Source organism: Brassica napus, chromosome C2 (assembly GCF_020379485.1).
Source record: "Brassica napus cultivar Da-Ae chromosome C2, Da-Ae, whole genome shotgun sequence".
In the NCBI taxonomy this organism is placed as follows: domain Eukaryota; kingdom Viridiplantae; phylum Streptophyta; class Magnoliopsida; order Brassicales; family Brassicaceae; genus Brassica; species Brassica napus.
Genome location: NC_063445.1, coordinates 44,933,751 through 44,949,910, shown reverse-complemented (window position 1 = coordinate 44,949,910; position 16,160 = coordinate 44,933,751). Strand labels below are relative to the sequence as shown.

The 16,160-nt window shown below is 42.6% G+C and overlaps 2 protein-coding genes across 2 annotated transcripts; one reads left to right on the top strand and one right to left on the bottom strand.

Moving 5' to 3' along the window:
- Positions 1 to 735: 735 nt before the first annotated feature.
- Positions 736 to 1,702, top strand: LOC106408647. Its single transcript, XM_048749138.1, has 2 exons — positions 736 to 995; positions 1,090 to 1,702. Exons 1-2 carry the CDS (start codon positions 736 to 738, stop codon positions 1,700 to 1,702), a joined length of 873 nt encoding a protein of 290 aa, XP_048605095.1.
- A 10,987-nt stretch (positions 1,703 to 12,689) lies between these two features.
- Positions 12,690 to 14,975, bottom strand: LOC106378448. The gene is made up of 3 exons (XM_013818573.1): positions 14,883 to 14,975; positions 13,558 to 14,797; positions 12,690 to 13,492 (listed from the first exon to the last, which is right to left on the bottom strand). The coding sequence occupies exons 1-3, from the start codon at positions 14,973 to 14,975 to the stop codon at positions 12,690 to 12,692; spliced, it is 2,136 nt and encodes a 711-aa protein (XP_013674027.1).
- Positions 14,976 to 16,160: the final 1,185 nt, after the last annotated feature.

Below are 16,160 nucleotides of genomic sequence, written 5' to 3'. Positions count from 1 at the left end.
CAGATGAAGTATGCCACCACCGAAAAAGAGCTCCTAGCGATAGTCTTCGCTTTTGAGAAGTTTAGAAGCTATCTGGTTGGCTCTAAAGTGATCGTCTACACTGACCATGCAGCACTAAGACACCTCCTGGCCAAGAAATATGCCAAACCAAGACTTCTGAGGTGGATTTTATTGCTGCAAGAGTTTGATTTGGAGATTAAGGACAAACCAGAGGTTGAAAATGGAGTTGCTGACGATTTATCTCGATTGAGAATCGAGGATGAGCTCCCTATTGATGAGGGACTCCCTGAGGAACAGATAATGGCAATAATGGCGGTGGTTGATGTCTGTGAGACCGGTAGGAAGCTTGTGGAGGTAAAGGCTACTCATGAGAGAGAGCCTTGGTACGCAGACTTGGTAAACTATTTGGCTTGCGGAAAGGAACCGCTGAAGCTTGTTTGGTATGCAAGAAAGAAATTCTTCAAAAATGTGAAGAGGTTTTTCTGGGATGAGCCCTACCTGTACACTTTATGTAAGGATCAACTCTACAGAAGAGTTGTAGCCGAGGAAGAGAATGAAGGGATCCTTACGCTTTGTCACAGTTCGTCCTATGGTGGTCATTTCACCACATTTAAAACAGTGGCAAAGGTTCTTCAGGCAGGTTTATGGTGGCCTCACATGTTCAAAGACACTCAATAGTTTGTCTCCAGATGTGACACATGTCAGAGAAGAGGCAATATCACCAAGAGGAACGAGATGCCTCAGAACCCAATTCTGGAAGTTGAGATATATGATGTCTGGGGTATTGATTTTGTGGGGCCATTTCCCTCATCTTACAAGAACAAGTACATCCTGGTAGCTGTTGACTATGTTTCCAAATGGGTAGAAGCCATTGCAAGCCCAACCAATGATGCTAAGGTCGTCATTAAGCTATTCAAAAGCATTATCTTCCCAAGATTTGGAGTTCCAAGGGTGGTGATCAGTGATGGAGGCGAGGCTCTCACTTCATCAACAAAGTCTTTGAAAGCTTACTGAAGAAGAACGGGGTCAAGCATAGGTAGCAACAACTTACCACCCCCATACCAGCGGATAAGTTGAGATCTCTAATAGAGAGATTAAAGCAATCCTCGAGAAAACAGTGGGGACAAAAAGGAAAGACTGGTCTCTAAAACTCAACGATGAACTATGGGCATACATAACTGCCTTCAAGACACCTCTGGGAACAACTCCCTTTAACCCTGTCTATGGAAAGTCATGTCATCTCCCAGTTGAGCTTGAATACAAGGCCTTATGGGCAATCAAGCTCCTGAACTTTGATATCAAAACTGCTAAGGAGAAGAGACTAATCCAGCTGAATGAGTTAGATGAAATCAGGCTTGATGCTTTTGAGAGCTCTCGGATCTACAAAGAAAAGACTAAAGCCTTCCATGACAGGAAGATCTTGAAGAAGGAGTTCAGTGTTGGTGATCAGGTGTTGCTGTTTAACTCTCGGTTAAAGCTGTTTCCCGGGAAGCTCCAATCAAGATGGTATGGACCCTTTCAGATCAAGGAAGTAAGGCCCTATGGAGCTGTTGTGTTGTGGAACAAGACCAGTGGAGATTTCACAGTGAATGGGCATAGACTAAAGCCCTACATGGCAACAACAACAGAGAGAGAGAGGGAACCTCGGTTCCTCTCTCTGATCCAACCCCAGCCTAGAACGAGAAAAGGAAGTCAAGCTTAGAGACTTAAAACAAGCGCACTTGGGAGGCAATCCCATGTTATCTTATGTATATATCTATCTATGTTTTACTAATGTTTTTGTGATTAGGGTTTATTGGATAGATGGAAGAGGTCAACCAACAAGTTTGGGGGATTTCTACATCTAATCCAGAGGGTCAATCGCCACGAGTCAAAAAGAAGATCCCTCCCTATCTGCTATCCCATGCGTCCAACAAAAGCTTCAGGTATGTGTTTCCCTACCTCTGTGCATATTTAGTTTTCTTTCTATTTTTCCTTTGAGTCTTTTCTTCCTCTTTACTATCACACACGGGACTGAGTGAAGTAAGTTTGGGGGAGAGACCTGTTATCTCATATTCTGTTTTGTTTTTTGTAAGTCTCATGCATTGCATTGTTAATATTTATTGCATGGAAAAACCCATAAAAATTTAAAATTTTGAAAAACAAAACGAGCATCTAGATTCATTTTGCTGCATTTTCATTGTTAGGATCGAGTCTAGAAGCATATAGGTTGCATTCATCTGCATTAAAGGCCATGCAAAGAACTCATGCTAAGAACTCAGTGTGACCCCGTTTTAATCATAGCTAATAGCATGACCATCTCTTGAAAGACTTGCAAGTTTCGAGCCTTGAAAACTCCACTTGAACTCATTGCTTTGTTTGAAACTGCTTGTCCTTGATTCGAACTCCAATCTATTTGAGCCTAATGAACTTAATTCTCTTATGGGCTCCTTATACTTGATCATGGATACCTTATGGGCTCTTGATACTTGATCATCTATCTCTCTAGATTTGTCTTGAACTCTCTCTAAACATGATTTGTCTTGAACATAACATGATTTTAAGATCTATCATGACAATTAGTGAGTAGACTCATCTTGAATCTATGGGTTAGGCAGATCCGAGTTGATTACTGAAGAGTTAAGGTGTTTGTTACTAGATCTACTTGTTTCTATGCTTGCTAAGGGTTCTTAATGTTAGATCTGACTTGATCTCTCACATCTAGATTCTAAGCTATTTCACACCCGAAAGGTGTTCGTTGAAATGCTTGAACGAACTTAGTGAAGTTCTTGCATGATTGGCCAACAGAAGTTGATGTTAAGACTGCTAGATGGTTATTAGACTTGTAATTCATGCATGCTAGATTGCGTTAGGCCAACGGTAGTTGATGTTTAATTCATGATAGCATAGAGGTTTCTGTCACGGAAGTGGATTAATCTATCTGAATGAGATCTAGATCTATAGAACTAGTAGATTGTTTGGATAACACCTTGACTTGGAAGCTAGTCATCTTGGATCGATTGCCTTATACCCATGGGTTCTCCCTTAATATTGATTGAAAACTTGCTCTGTTCTCTGTTACTTTAGTTCTTAATTTTAGTTTCATTGTTGTTACTTGGTTACCATTCCAACACATCTTTGATTGCACTTAGATTAAGTAAATGTCTTGCATTCTCATTGCTTAGAATCATCTTAGGACTGGATTGACACCTCAAATACTACATCAGTTTGAGGATTAAACTTATCTTACATCAATTTCCTTGAGTGTTCTAAGGCCCAGACCTCCTTCTTTCCTCGGTAAACACACAACATCCTATAATACTTTCGCTTTCGTTGTGATTAGAACAGGTCTCGACCATAAGAAAGCTGAGCAGAGACTATTAATCTCTTTGATACATTGACTCGGCAGCTTGAAACCCGTCATCCAGAAGTTTACAATACTCATCAGTACTGAACGAATGAGCTGCAATCTCCCAGCCATGGAGAGAAACCGTTTTGTCCACAAAGAAATACGGATCTTGATCTTTTCAATAAGCACTTGATAGTCAGCCGCACGCATCTGTCTAGTGAGCAAGGCAGACCTAAATAACGCACCAGTAGTTTACCCGAAGCAAACTGAAACTGATTTATCAGCTCCTCTCGTTCTTCCTCAGATATTCCAGCATAATATATTGTTGATTTCTCCATACTTATCCTTAAGCCAGATATTTTCGCAAAATAATCAAACACATCCACTATTCTTTCAATTGATCTTACTCTCCCATCCGTGAAGACCACGATATCGTCCGCAAAACTTAAGTGCGTGAGGCCCAAGTTCTTACACTTAGGATGATAACCGAGTTGATGTCTTTGGGCAGATCTGTCGAGAAGCTTTGACAACACGTCCATGCATATGACGAAGAGGTATGGTGAGAGAGCGCATCCTTGTCTTAAGCCTCTCTCACTTTTGAAATATCCAGCAAGCTCACCATTTGTTGGACTCAATTTTGGTCAATACCATAATGGGCCGCGATCAAAGGCATGAGCCTTAAAGGGCCTGAGCACATAGCGAGAATACGAGCTCGAGGAGAAGTCATCGAGGTCGCGGAGATCGTGCAACAGGAGGCAAAAATCTCTGAGCTACCATAAGGAACTTGAAGTCGGCTCACTATAAAGGAGGAGGAAGAAACACGGAAGAAGGACACGTTGAAAAACCTAGAGAGAGCTACACATTTACATCGATCTTGTTGTCTTCCCATTCTTAGATTTTTTCTTGACCGATCTCATTTGTATCACTCGATCTAGTTCAATTCAGTGTATTCGATCTTAATCATCAATAAAATCCATTTTCACCTACTGGAAACTATTTAACATCGTTGTGTTCTAAAGATATCGTTGCCTACATCATTTGTCTTTCCTAGATCAAACACCGATCACTATCAAATACTTTGTGTAGATTTTAGATTCTACATTTTGGCGCCGACTGTGGGGAAGATAAACGAAAAACATCTTTTCTAAGAAACCGATCTAAGTTTCCTAAGTGCGGCTATGGATCCCAACCGAGTTCAACCTGATCGCATCGGATCTACCGATCCCGAACTCCCCAGATCGGATAAATCGATCACGACAAGGGAGGTCGATAATTCCGATAAACGCACCCATACCTTGCAGGGAACGATTAACAGTCCAACCATCACCGCATTCGAAGATACACCACAGAAAGGGGAAATCTTGACTTTCCACGAACATGAAACTGTAAAGCTCGATATGCCCCACGATGACGCCTTAGTGATTGCGTTAGAAGTAGGAGGTATCGCCCTCTCGAAAATTCTCGTCGATACCGGAAGTGCTGTTAACGTCATTTCACAAGAAACACTACGGTCGCTCGAACAACCAGCCCCAAAAATAAGACGGGAAGCAAACCCCCTCGCCAGTTTCGAAGGAAGATCGATCCTTCCACTCGGGGTCGTGATGTTAACTACGAAAGCCTGTGACATGAAGCGAAAAACAGAATTCACTTTAGTCGACCTTCCCATGCTTTTTGATGCCATTGTAGGGCGCCCCTGGTTATTCCAGATGAGGGCAGTTCCCTCGGTTTATCACCAATGCGTAAAGTTTATATCTCCAACCGGAGAAAAGACCATACTCGGAAGCCAGAAACATGCTCGAGCCTACTACATGTCCGAATTCCGAAAAATACCTCAGAAGGAGGAGAATATCCCACTCACGCGCGACCTTTCGGTCAAAGACCCCGCCAAAGATCTATCCAGTACCGTCCCTCTGGACGAAAATTCCCCTGAAAAAATCGTTAACATCGGGAACGGTTTACCTCCAGAATTAAGGCGCGACCTCTTATCATTTCTCAAACAAAATATCAAAACGTTTGCGTGGTCCGCGGCGGACATGCCAGGAATCGATATTAATGTTGCTTCCCATGACCTAAACGTCGATCCCACATTTAAACCCATCAAACAGAAGCATCAAACAGAAGCGAAGGAAGTTAGGTCCCGAGCGAGCCAAAGCCGTAAATGACGAAGTGGATAAGCTCCTGAAAATCGGCTCCATTCGCGAAGTCCAATACCCCGACTGGCTCGCAAATCCGGTCGTGGTTAAAAAGAAGAACGGAAAATGGAGAGTATGTATCGACTTCACCGGCCTCAACAAAGCATGCCCGAAAGACAGCTTTCATCTACCCCATATCGACCGGCTAGTAGAAGCCACAGCCGGACATGAACTACTCTCCTTCATGGATGCATTCTCAGGCTATAATCAAATCCTAATGAATTCCGAAGACCAGGAAAAAACGAGCTTCATTACGGAGCGAGGAACATACTGCTATAAAGTAATGCCATTCGGATTAAAGAAGGCCGGACCTACTTACCAAAGATTAGTAAACAAGATGTTCTCCAAGCAACTCGGGGAAACAATAGAAGTTTACACAGACGACATGCTAGTGAAATCATCAAAAGCAAGCAACCACGTTCCCCAGTTACAAGAATGTTTCAACATCCTCAACAAATTCGGAATGAAACTAAACCCAACCAAATGTACGTTCGGAGTAGCCTCCGGGGAGTTTCTCGGCTACTTGGTAACCGAAAGAGGAATCGAAGCCAACCCGAAGCAGATCGTAGCACTCGTCGATACCTTACCCCCGAGATCAGTCCGAGATGTACAACGCCTCACCGGGAAAATAGCCGCGTTAAACCGTTTCATATCCAGATCGACCGATAGATGCCTTCCTTTCTACAAATTGTTGAAAGGAAATAAGAAATTCGAATGGAACATCGAATGCGATTCTGCCCTAAAAGAACTAAAGGCGTACATCAGCGAACCGCCCGGGTTGTCTAAACCGATCGTAGGAGAAACCCTCTTCCTTTACGTTGCAACCTCTGAACATGCGGTGAGCGGAGTCCTGATCCGCGAAGAAAACGGAAAACAGAAACCAATATATTACGTGAGTAGGTCGCTAGTCGACGCCGAAACCAGATATCCCGTAATTGAAAAACTCGCACTAGCAGTAGTAACTGCCGCCAGAAAACTGAGACCTTATTTCCAGTCTCATTCGATCATAGTCATGACATCACAACCCCTTCGAAAAATACTCCATAGTCCGAGCCAATCCGGCAGGCTCGCAAAGTGGGCAATCGAGCTCAGTGAATATGACATTGAAATATAAACCACGAACGAGCTCGAAAGCACAAGTACTAGCAGATTTTGTCATCGAAGTCGTCCCAAAGGAGGACAGCTTGAGCTCGAATACTAAATGGAGATTGCATGTCGACGGAACGTCATCGAAACAAGGATCCGGAATCGGAATACAGCTCGAATCCCCAACAGGAGAAATGATCGAACAATCATTTCGCCTAGGATTTAGTGCTTCGAACAACGACGCCGAATACGAGTCCCTGACCGCGGGACTACAGCTCGCAAGAAGCATCGGTGCCCGAGAAATCAGTGCCTTCAGCGACTCGCAATTAGTCACAAGCCAATTCCACGGAGAATACGAAGCCAAAAACGAAAGAATGGAAGCATACCTATCAGTCCTGCAAGAAATCGCTCAGTAGTTCGACAAGTTCGAACTAACAAAAATCCCAAGGGGAGTTAATACATCAGCGGATGCGCTGGCCGCACTGGCTTCAACTTCCAATCCAGCGGTGAAAAGAATAATACCAGTAGAAGGGATATATAAATCAAGCATAAGTCTCCCACCAAAAGAAATCGATCTTCCAGAAAACAATCCCCCGCGCGTTGATGCAATCACTACGCGAAGTGGGGCACGAAGAGAAAGCCAGGGTCTCGAAAACGTAAAGGGCGACGAGCCCGACAGTCAATCGGCCCCGAATACATCGCGTGCCAGGACCAAAAGAACAGCGACCACCGCAGCTGTCCCCGAAGAAGCCGTCCATGAAACCAGCAACGAGGCGCACGAAGCCTTCAAGAAGGAGTTAGAAGCCATGCCGGATTGGAGAACCCCGATATTTAAATATATAAAGGACGGCGAGCTCCCCGCCGAGAGATGGGAAGCTCGAAAAATAAAATCCCGGAGCTCGCGTTATTGTATCATGGAGGAAAGACTGTACAAAAGAAGTCTAGACGAGTCCTATCTGTTAGGCGTATCCCCTAAGGACGCATTCACAATCCTGAAACAAACTCACGGGGGAGCGTGCGGAAGCCACTCCGGGGGATGATCCCTAGCAATCAGGATAAAGAAACTAGGCTACTTCTGGCCAACAATCGTCGATGACAGCGAGCAATTCGCGTTGAAATGCGACAAATGCCAGAGGCACGCGCCGATGATACATCATCCGACTCAAAAAATGTCCACGATATCCTCACCATACCCTTTCATGAAATGGTCCATGGATGTGGTAGGCCCGCTAGTACCTTCCGGACCAGCCCAGCTGCGATTTCTTCTGGTATTAACCGACTATTTCACCAAGTGGATTGAGGCCGAAGCTTTCTCGAATGTCACTTCCACGACGGTAATCAGCTTCATTTGGAAAAACATCATCTGTAGACATGGTCTACCATAAGAAATAGTAACCGACAACGGTCCACAATTCATTTCCAAAATGTTCGACGAGTTTTGCGTGAAATGGGAAATCAAGATTAAGGCCGCAAGCCCCCGATACCCAAAATGCAACGGTCATGCCGAAGCCGCAAATAAGACTATCATGAACAACCTCAAGAAAAGGCTTGACCTCAACATGGAGAGGTGGGGAGAAGAACTGCATGGCGTTCTATGGGCCTACAGAACAACCCCCCCACACCGCAACCGGTGAAACCCCATTTTCACTATCTTATGGAATCGAGGCCGTAATCCCAGCCGAAATTGAGGTCTCGAGTCAGCGACGAGGAATATGTCCAGAAGACGCCAAACTCAATGAAGAATTGCTAATCCATCAGCTGGATATGATTGAGGAACGACGCAAAAAAGCAGCAATACGCGTACAAAATTACCAACAAGCCGCGGCACGTTATTATGATTCAAACATAAGAAACCGCGCCTTCTTTGTAGGCGACCTAGTTCCCCGGAAATTGTTCGACGGAACGAAAGAGCCAGGAGCAGGAAAGCTAGGAACAAAATGGGAAGGACCATACAAAGTAACTAAAGAAATCCGAACGGGAGTATACGAGCTAGAAAAAGTCAAGACAAGCCTCCCAGAAATGAGACCTTGGAACACCTACAACTTAAAGAAATACTACAAATAACGCAAACACCGAACCTCAATCATAACGATCAAAGCTTCGAGCTAGGGGGCCTTCGATACCTACAGCTCAGTCAAAAATGGAACTACGATAAGGCTTGATCCCTCGAAAGGAGTACGTAGGCAACTCGTCACCGAGCGCAGCCCAAACAACCAAACAAACAGTATTTAGTTTTCTTTCATCACTTTGAACATCTAATTCCTAAGCATAGCCAATTTACCAACTTGCTATCAGGCCATAATAAAGGCCCATAAAACAGATTACTGATCAGTCTCTGTTTCACGCCTTCTAAAGGGTAAAACAACAAGCTCAATGAGGCTTAAAACAAATCAGAAACATACGATTAAAGAGGTATTATCCCATAAATCCGTTGGAAACATATATATGTTTCTCCAACAACAAACAAAAAAAAAAACACAACACAAAAGAAACATACATATAAAACATAGCAAACTTCAAACCAAATCAAAATAATCCTTGCATCAATCCTGGTTGACCGAATCTCCGGAAATCTCTGGGAGATCGAGACGACCAAGAGAAAGGTCCGACACCGCAGCAAGACCATAATTGACGTCGAGTGAAACCTCCAGGTCTTTGAGACGCTCCAACTCCTCCCCGAGCTCGAAGCCGCCTTCACTATACTCGATCAAAGCTTCATACGAGCTCGCGTTTCTTGCAAAAGAATCTCCGCGGCCGTTTCCTTCTTCTTCTGCTCAATTTATTCCTGACTACAGCCAAACCCCCCTCGTGCTCCTTCGCGAGAGAGACACGAGCTAGATGGAGATCCTTGCGAGCTTTCCTATCCCGACCTTCAATCTCCCGCCTATACTTCTCCTCCAATGAGTTAAGATCGCCCTGAGCAACGACCTTTTCTGCCTCAGCTGCCGCCATCTTCCTCCTCAATTCCTCAAAATCCACTTTGCGCTGTCTCTCTGCCTCCCGATCAGAACCTAGCTCACCCCGAAGCTGTTGGATCATGAGAAGGTGACCGGCAGTCTCCTCCTTACTAGGAAAATTTGTCAAGCGCCCCTCCATTAAAGCAGCATAATCATTGCTTGCCTCCATAGCCTAAGCAAAACAGTTGCATCAAAACAAAGCATCCCAGTCCATAAAAATCAAGCGAAGACAACGTACCTTGGCATTGGCAACTGCCATCCGAACATAGGCATCACGCTCTCGCATTTGCTCCAAAGAGGGGAGCTCGCACCCCTTTGCTCTGATCTTGCGCCAAATTGTTGCAAGTGACTCGGGGTTCTCAAGGATGGGGATCTCGCTGTCATACGCAAACGGCCATGAAAGAGCTTCGGGCACACTCGAAGGACGGACACCGGGGTTAACCTGCGAAGTACCCTCACCAGAAGCACGCAACATCGGAGAAAGTCTCGGGCTCGACGATCCCGAAGTCACAGAGTTAATCCCCTCCAAAACCCGACGTCGAGATTGACGAGAAGACAAATCGATCTCGTCATTAAGAGCACGATCACCAGCAGAACTCGCTGAAGTATCCGGTGCCTTGCGAGCTCCACCAGACGGAATAACGACCGACACTGGCCTAGCAGGAAGACCAGGAGACTGAGCCTGCGACCTCGGTCTAAGGACCCGCTCTCGATGGACTTTCTGAGTTCGCTCTGATGATCGGGTCTCAGAAGACTCGTCGGGACGATCGAGCAACACCTCTTCTCCCTCCATCGATCATCCCTATTAGGAATTCCTTCGATAATACCACGACCACCTCGAGGAGCGAGAATCATCGTGCCAGGAAACCCGCTGTTTCGCTTTATGGCAAACAATTGCCTTAACTCCCTGACACCGAATTCGAGACCTTCTTCCTGATCTCGAACCCATCAACCTAAGAAGTATCGGAAAAATTTAGGCGCCATTTGGGTAAACGCCATCTTGATCTCAGCCAACACCTCGAGAAGGAAACGAGGAAGAGGGAACGATAAACCCCCATCCTCGAAGTGAGACACGTAAGCCCCACAATACCCCGGCCTCACGTTCTCCGGAGTCTCACCGTCCTCAGGAAGTTTGATTTCTACAGCGTAATCGACTCCCCAGAGTTCTTAAATAGCGTCGATATGCTTCCCTTTAAGAATCGTCTTGAGATGAGGACCAAATTTCTCGGCAGCCATAGTTCAGGACTGAGAAGAAGTATCACGAAAGGGAGAGGAAAAACCAAGAAGAAGATAGCAAAGAAAGAATAAGGATCGAAGTGACGAAGAAGACGACCCAATCAGTAATAGGTAATATATATAGAAAGAAAAACGGTTCCCGAGAACACTAGGATCTAACCGGCCACGAACTTTTAATCTCGACCACACGATCCTAAAATGGCCGACAAGTCAAATCAAGATGACGCGCGTGGCATCCCACTTCCCGAGGATCGCGACACCGCCAAGTAACGGTCATTTCTCGCCTTTTCGGTTTCCCAATAAACCAAAAAGGGCTGGGGGACAAATGTTGGACCAAATTTTGGTCAATAACATAATGGGCCGCGATCAAAGGCATGGGCCTTAAAGTGCCTGAGCACATAGCGAGAATGCGAGCTCGAGGAGGAGTCACCGAGGTTGTGGAGATCGTGCAACAAGAGGCAAAGATCTCGGAGCTACCATAAGGATCTTGAAGTCGACTCACTATAAAGGAGAAGGAAGAAACACGGAAGAAGTACACGTTGAAAACCCTAGAGAGAGCTACACATTTACATCGATCTTGTTGTCTTCCCATTCTTAGATTCTTTCTTGACCGATCTCATTTGTATCACTCGATCTAGTTCAATTCAGTGTATTCGATCTTAATCAACAATAAAATCCATTTTCACCTACTGGAAACTATTTAACATCGTTGTGTTCTAAAGATATCGTTGCCTACATCATTTGTCTTCCCTAGATCAAACCCCGATCACTATCTACTTTGTGTAGATTTTAGGTTCTACACCATTCACCTGAACTGAAAGGGATGCCGTGGTGATACAAAGAGAAATCCAATGAATAAATTGTGCTGGAAAATTCATAGCCTCAAGAGTTTTCAAGAGAAAACTCTATTTAACTGTATCAAAGGCCTTTGAAATGTCAATTTTCAAAGTACACCGCCGAGAGATCGAGTCCTTATGATAGTCTTTCACCAACTCAGTAGCTAGTAGGAGATTCTCAATAAGTAGTCTGCCTTTTACAAACGCAGATTGGTTCAAAGCAATGAAATCCGGAAGAGTGTTCTTCAATCTGTTTGCGATGAGTTTGGAGATGAGTTTATAAATAACATTACAGCAAGAGATCAGACGGTAATCTCTCATCTCGCGGGCTGGAGTCTTCTTAGGTATCCGAGCCAAAATTGAGGAATTGATGCCTTTAGGTAAGAAACCTTTCTCAAAGAAAGACTGAATGGAGATGATGAATTCCTTTCCAATGATTGGCCATGCAGACTTAAAAACTCAATCGTGTAACCATCCGGTCCTGGAGATTTATCACTTGGCATTGCAAAGAGTACTTTGGTTATCTCCTCTGCAGTGACCTCTTTTAATAACATTTCGTTCACCGAGTCAGAGCAGCGGTATGTCAAGAGATCCCTCAACTCCTCCACCTCAATGCCCTCAAAATCATCTGGCTTATGCTGTAAAAACTCCTTAAAAAACCCTCTACTTCCTCTTTGATCTCATCTGGTTTTCGTACCACTCTACCATCTCAGCAGACTACTTCTTTTATCGAGTTTTGAATGTTTCGAACAGTGGCTGCTCGATGGAACACCTTATTATTCTTATCACCCACATTCAACCAGTGAACCTTTGACTTTTGCTTTAAGAAACTCTCCTCTAGGTCTGATACTTTGTCCCATCTTTCGTAGGCTCTGGCTTCTTCTTCGGAATTTCTCTCTGAAGGATCATGCATACATTGTTCCTGTTTTAAACAGAGATCCGCATACGCTTCCTTTGTTTTTTTAGTCAGGTTCCCCATACTCTCCTTCGCTAAAATTATGATCTTTGGCTTCAGGTCTTTCAATTTTTTGGAGAATCTGTATAAAGATGAGGTCTATGAGTATATGGGAACCGAAGCTGTCCAATACTGCGCCATCATCGGTAGAAAACCTTCAAGACTTGCCACTGCATTAACAAATTTGAAAGGTCTCTTAGGTCGATTCTGCTCTGAACTCAAATGTATCCTGCACCGTAAATGGTCTGAACACCCTCCTTCTTCAAACACATTAAACGAGCCAGGAAAAGAGTTGAGCCGGTAATCATTAAACAAAACACGGTCCAGCTTCTTTGAGATTATCCCCTCACTCCTTTTATTACTCCACATATAAACTGGACCGTGAGAAGGGAAATCAAGCAGAGAACAATTTTGTGTGACACTCTGGAACTCTCTCATCCCATGTGTGGCTACTGGGCTCGTTTCATACAGGTAATGCTCGGCTATGTCAAGAGTTTCGTTAAAATCCCCCATCACCAGCCATGGTTTTCTTCGAAATATTGGAGAATTTTGATGATTCTTCAAATCCTCCCACAATACATGCCTCTCTGTTTCTGTATTAAGAGCATAGACAACAGAGAGGAAAAACTCTTTTTCGTCCCCTTCAAGAACAATAGACACCGTGATCAATTGATCACTTTTAAACACAGGCGTAACCTGCACGTCAGACCGCCATACAAACCAAATGCGACCCAGAGAATTATCTTCATAATTGGACATCATAGACCAGCTATTGAAAACTGATGTAGAGATCCTCCTACTTCTTCCCTCAGTAACCCTCGTTTCAAAAAGAGCACCAAATTGAAACCCTTTATCTTCAACCCACTTCTTTACAACTGCATGCTTCTTCTTCTTATTAAAACCTCGGATATTCCAGAAGAAACCCGAAATTAATGTTTTTTAGAGTTTTTCTTTCTTCCACCAGTACTTAGGATTGTGTCCTTAGTACTAGTGCTTTGAGTGTCTGATTGAGCTTTAGTGGAGCCACGAGTTGGTCTAGGAATAGTGGAGCGAAGTAGTCGTTCTTCTCTCACATCAACTTTTTCCTTCATTGTGTTGTTTTCTCTTACTTCCTGAGAGTTGACTTCACTTTCTACTTTTCCTTCATCAGTTTCATTCCCCACACTCTCAGGAATTATTTCCCCTTCCTCTGTTTCCTTTCCAGTAGTATTGGCTTCATTTTCATCTACCTCTTCTACAGAATCCTCCGCCGTAGATAAAATAGCAAATCGAGATGGTGAGCTGAGATTATGATTCTGAGCAGTAATCTTGTTCCCCGACCTTCCCGTCTTAGTAGGTGATACATTTAGCCATTCTGAGTTCTCCCCCTCAGATATGTTGCCATTAGACTTCTCAACTTCGGGGTGAACAATCTCTATGTCTGACGACATGTTTCCCGTAGTGGGAAGATCATCTGATTTCTTTTCTCCATCTGCGCATCCTATGGCAGCTTCAGAATCCTTCATACTCTCAGTACTTACCGCAACCTCAACTTCCTTACCATTTCTTTGTACTGTATCAGCCTCTTTATTGTGTAGAACTCTTTCTTGTGTAATTTCCCGCCCATTCTTCTCCACGTGTTGTGGCTTGTCTTTGGTTAGGATTTTCACTTTTGACTTACAAGCTGCATGCAAATGTCCCCATTTAGAGCATATTGTGCATCTGTCCGGTAACCATGGGTAGGTAAACTCCACCTCCGCATCTACGCAAAGCTTTGACTTGAAACGATGATGAGTTGGTAGCTCTTTTGTCATATCTGCTTCAACAAAAACTTTCGCTTCTTCAAAGCTATTACACAGAAGTGTATCCAGATACAATCTCTTAGGTTTACCCACTGCACTGGCAACGAAACCCAGTCCTTTCCAAGAGAACATTCTGCGAGGAACATTCTTCATGACGATCCACATCGGTATGGTTGTGATTTCTTCCTCCTCTTCTTCTTCATCTTCCGGTGACCATTTTGAGAGAACCAAAGGAATATTCACAATATTCCACATCCCCCTACGAAGTACTCGTTTCCTTGTTGCTTCATCTTTGATTCTGAATTTCACAGTGACCTCATTAACTTCATAGACATCAATCTTAATCGATTTATCTCCAAGAGGCCAGATCCTATTCACTATGTAATGGATCCGCGCCACATGTGGTGCCTTTGCGAGGAAACGACCCTCTAGCAGATCATCCCAAAAAGGAACAGAGTTTGCTATCACGTCGTCTGGAACCTTGACTACTTCCTTCCCATCAATCGGCTACCTTCACCCATGAAGCCTTTCCTTGTTTCACTGGACCATCCTTACTCAACAGCGGATCCGTCACCGGAACTACAGGAGTTTCCGGCGCCGGCATCGGCTGGAAAAGATGTTACGTGAGCCAAAATCTTAAAAAAACCCGCCTTTTGTGTCTCCCTTTGCTGACGTGTCCTAAAAAAAGCCGATTGGTTGTGCTTCACCAAATTTTATATATCCCATACAATTTTATTAGCCTATTCTTTTGAAATTTAGTTACTTAAAATATACAGATAAAAATATATATAATACTTTACCTTTTTAGTATATGTATACTATGTATAAACTAAGAACTATTTGATTTATTAAATAATAAATCAGAAAACTTATAATAAATAGTTCAAATCTTCCATTCTTACAATTATAATAGCTAGATACAATAATAAGGAGAAACAAATATTAGACGAATGATCAAATCTCTCATTTTTTAAACAAACTCAAAATGAGGTGATTGAAATCTTGTCATGATATTTCATTTAAAGTTTTTTAGGAATAAAAATCAAGATTAAATTATTTAATCTGAATGAAATAATATATATAGTGCTTCCAATATTAAAAATCAATTCGATTTGAAGAAGTGTGTTTTTGGGATTGTGAAGATCAAATAAGATATTAGAAACCACCTATTTAAAAAATAATTTGTATGCATAAAAGTATATACATTAGAGTAAGCACATAAATCAAAACCAATATTTTTTGTTAATTTACAATCACGTTTTTTGGTAAATAAATCAAAACAATTATTTTATTTACTTTATATGGAATAAATTAAAATTTAGTGATATTGATATAGATACATAGTATATTTTAATATAAATATTTATTATTGACACTTCCTACTCATATGATTTTTTAACATTTGTATATTGTTATAACAAAAATTTAAACCGTTAATCAAAAAACTTTTAATGTAGATTTTTCAATACAAATTTCAAAATTAAAATATTAAGATCTCAATAATTTTTCACTACAAATTTTGAAATTTACATATTTATATAGCAATATATGAAGTCTCATTTATATAGTATATAATTTATTTCAAATGATATTAATGTATATATATATATATATATAGTATGAATATCTATTAATGAGACTTCATATTCATACGATTTATTTAAAAATGGGCATTTTATGTGATACCTGAACCCGTATCTGAATCTGATCCAAAAATCCGAACCAAAGTAGCAAAATACTCGTACGATTATTGAATTTGGAGAGACTGGATATTTGAACCCAAACGGGT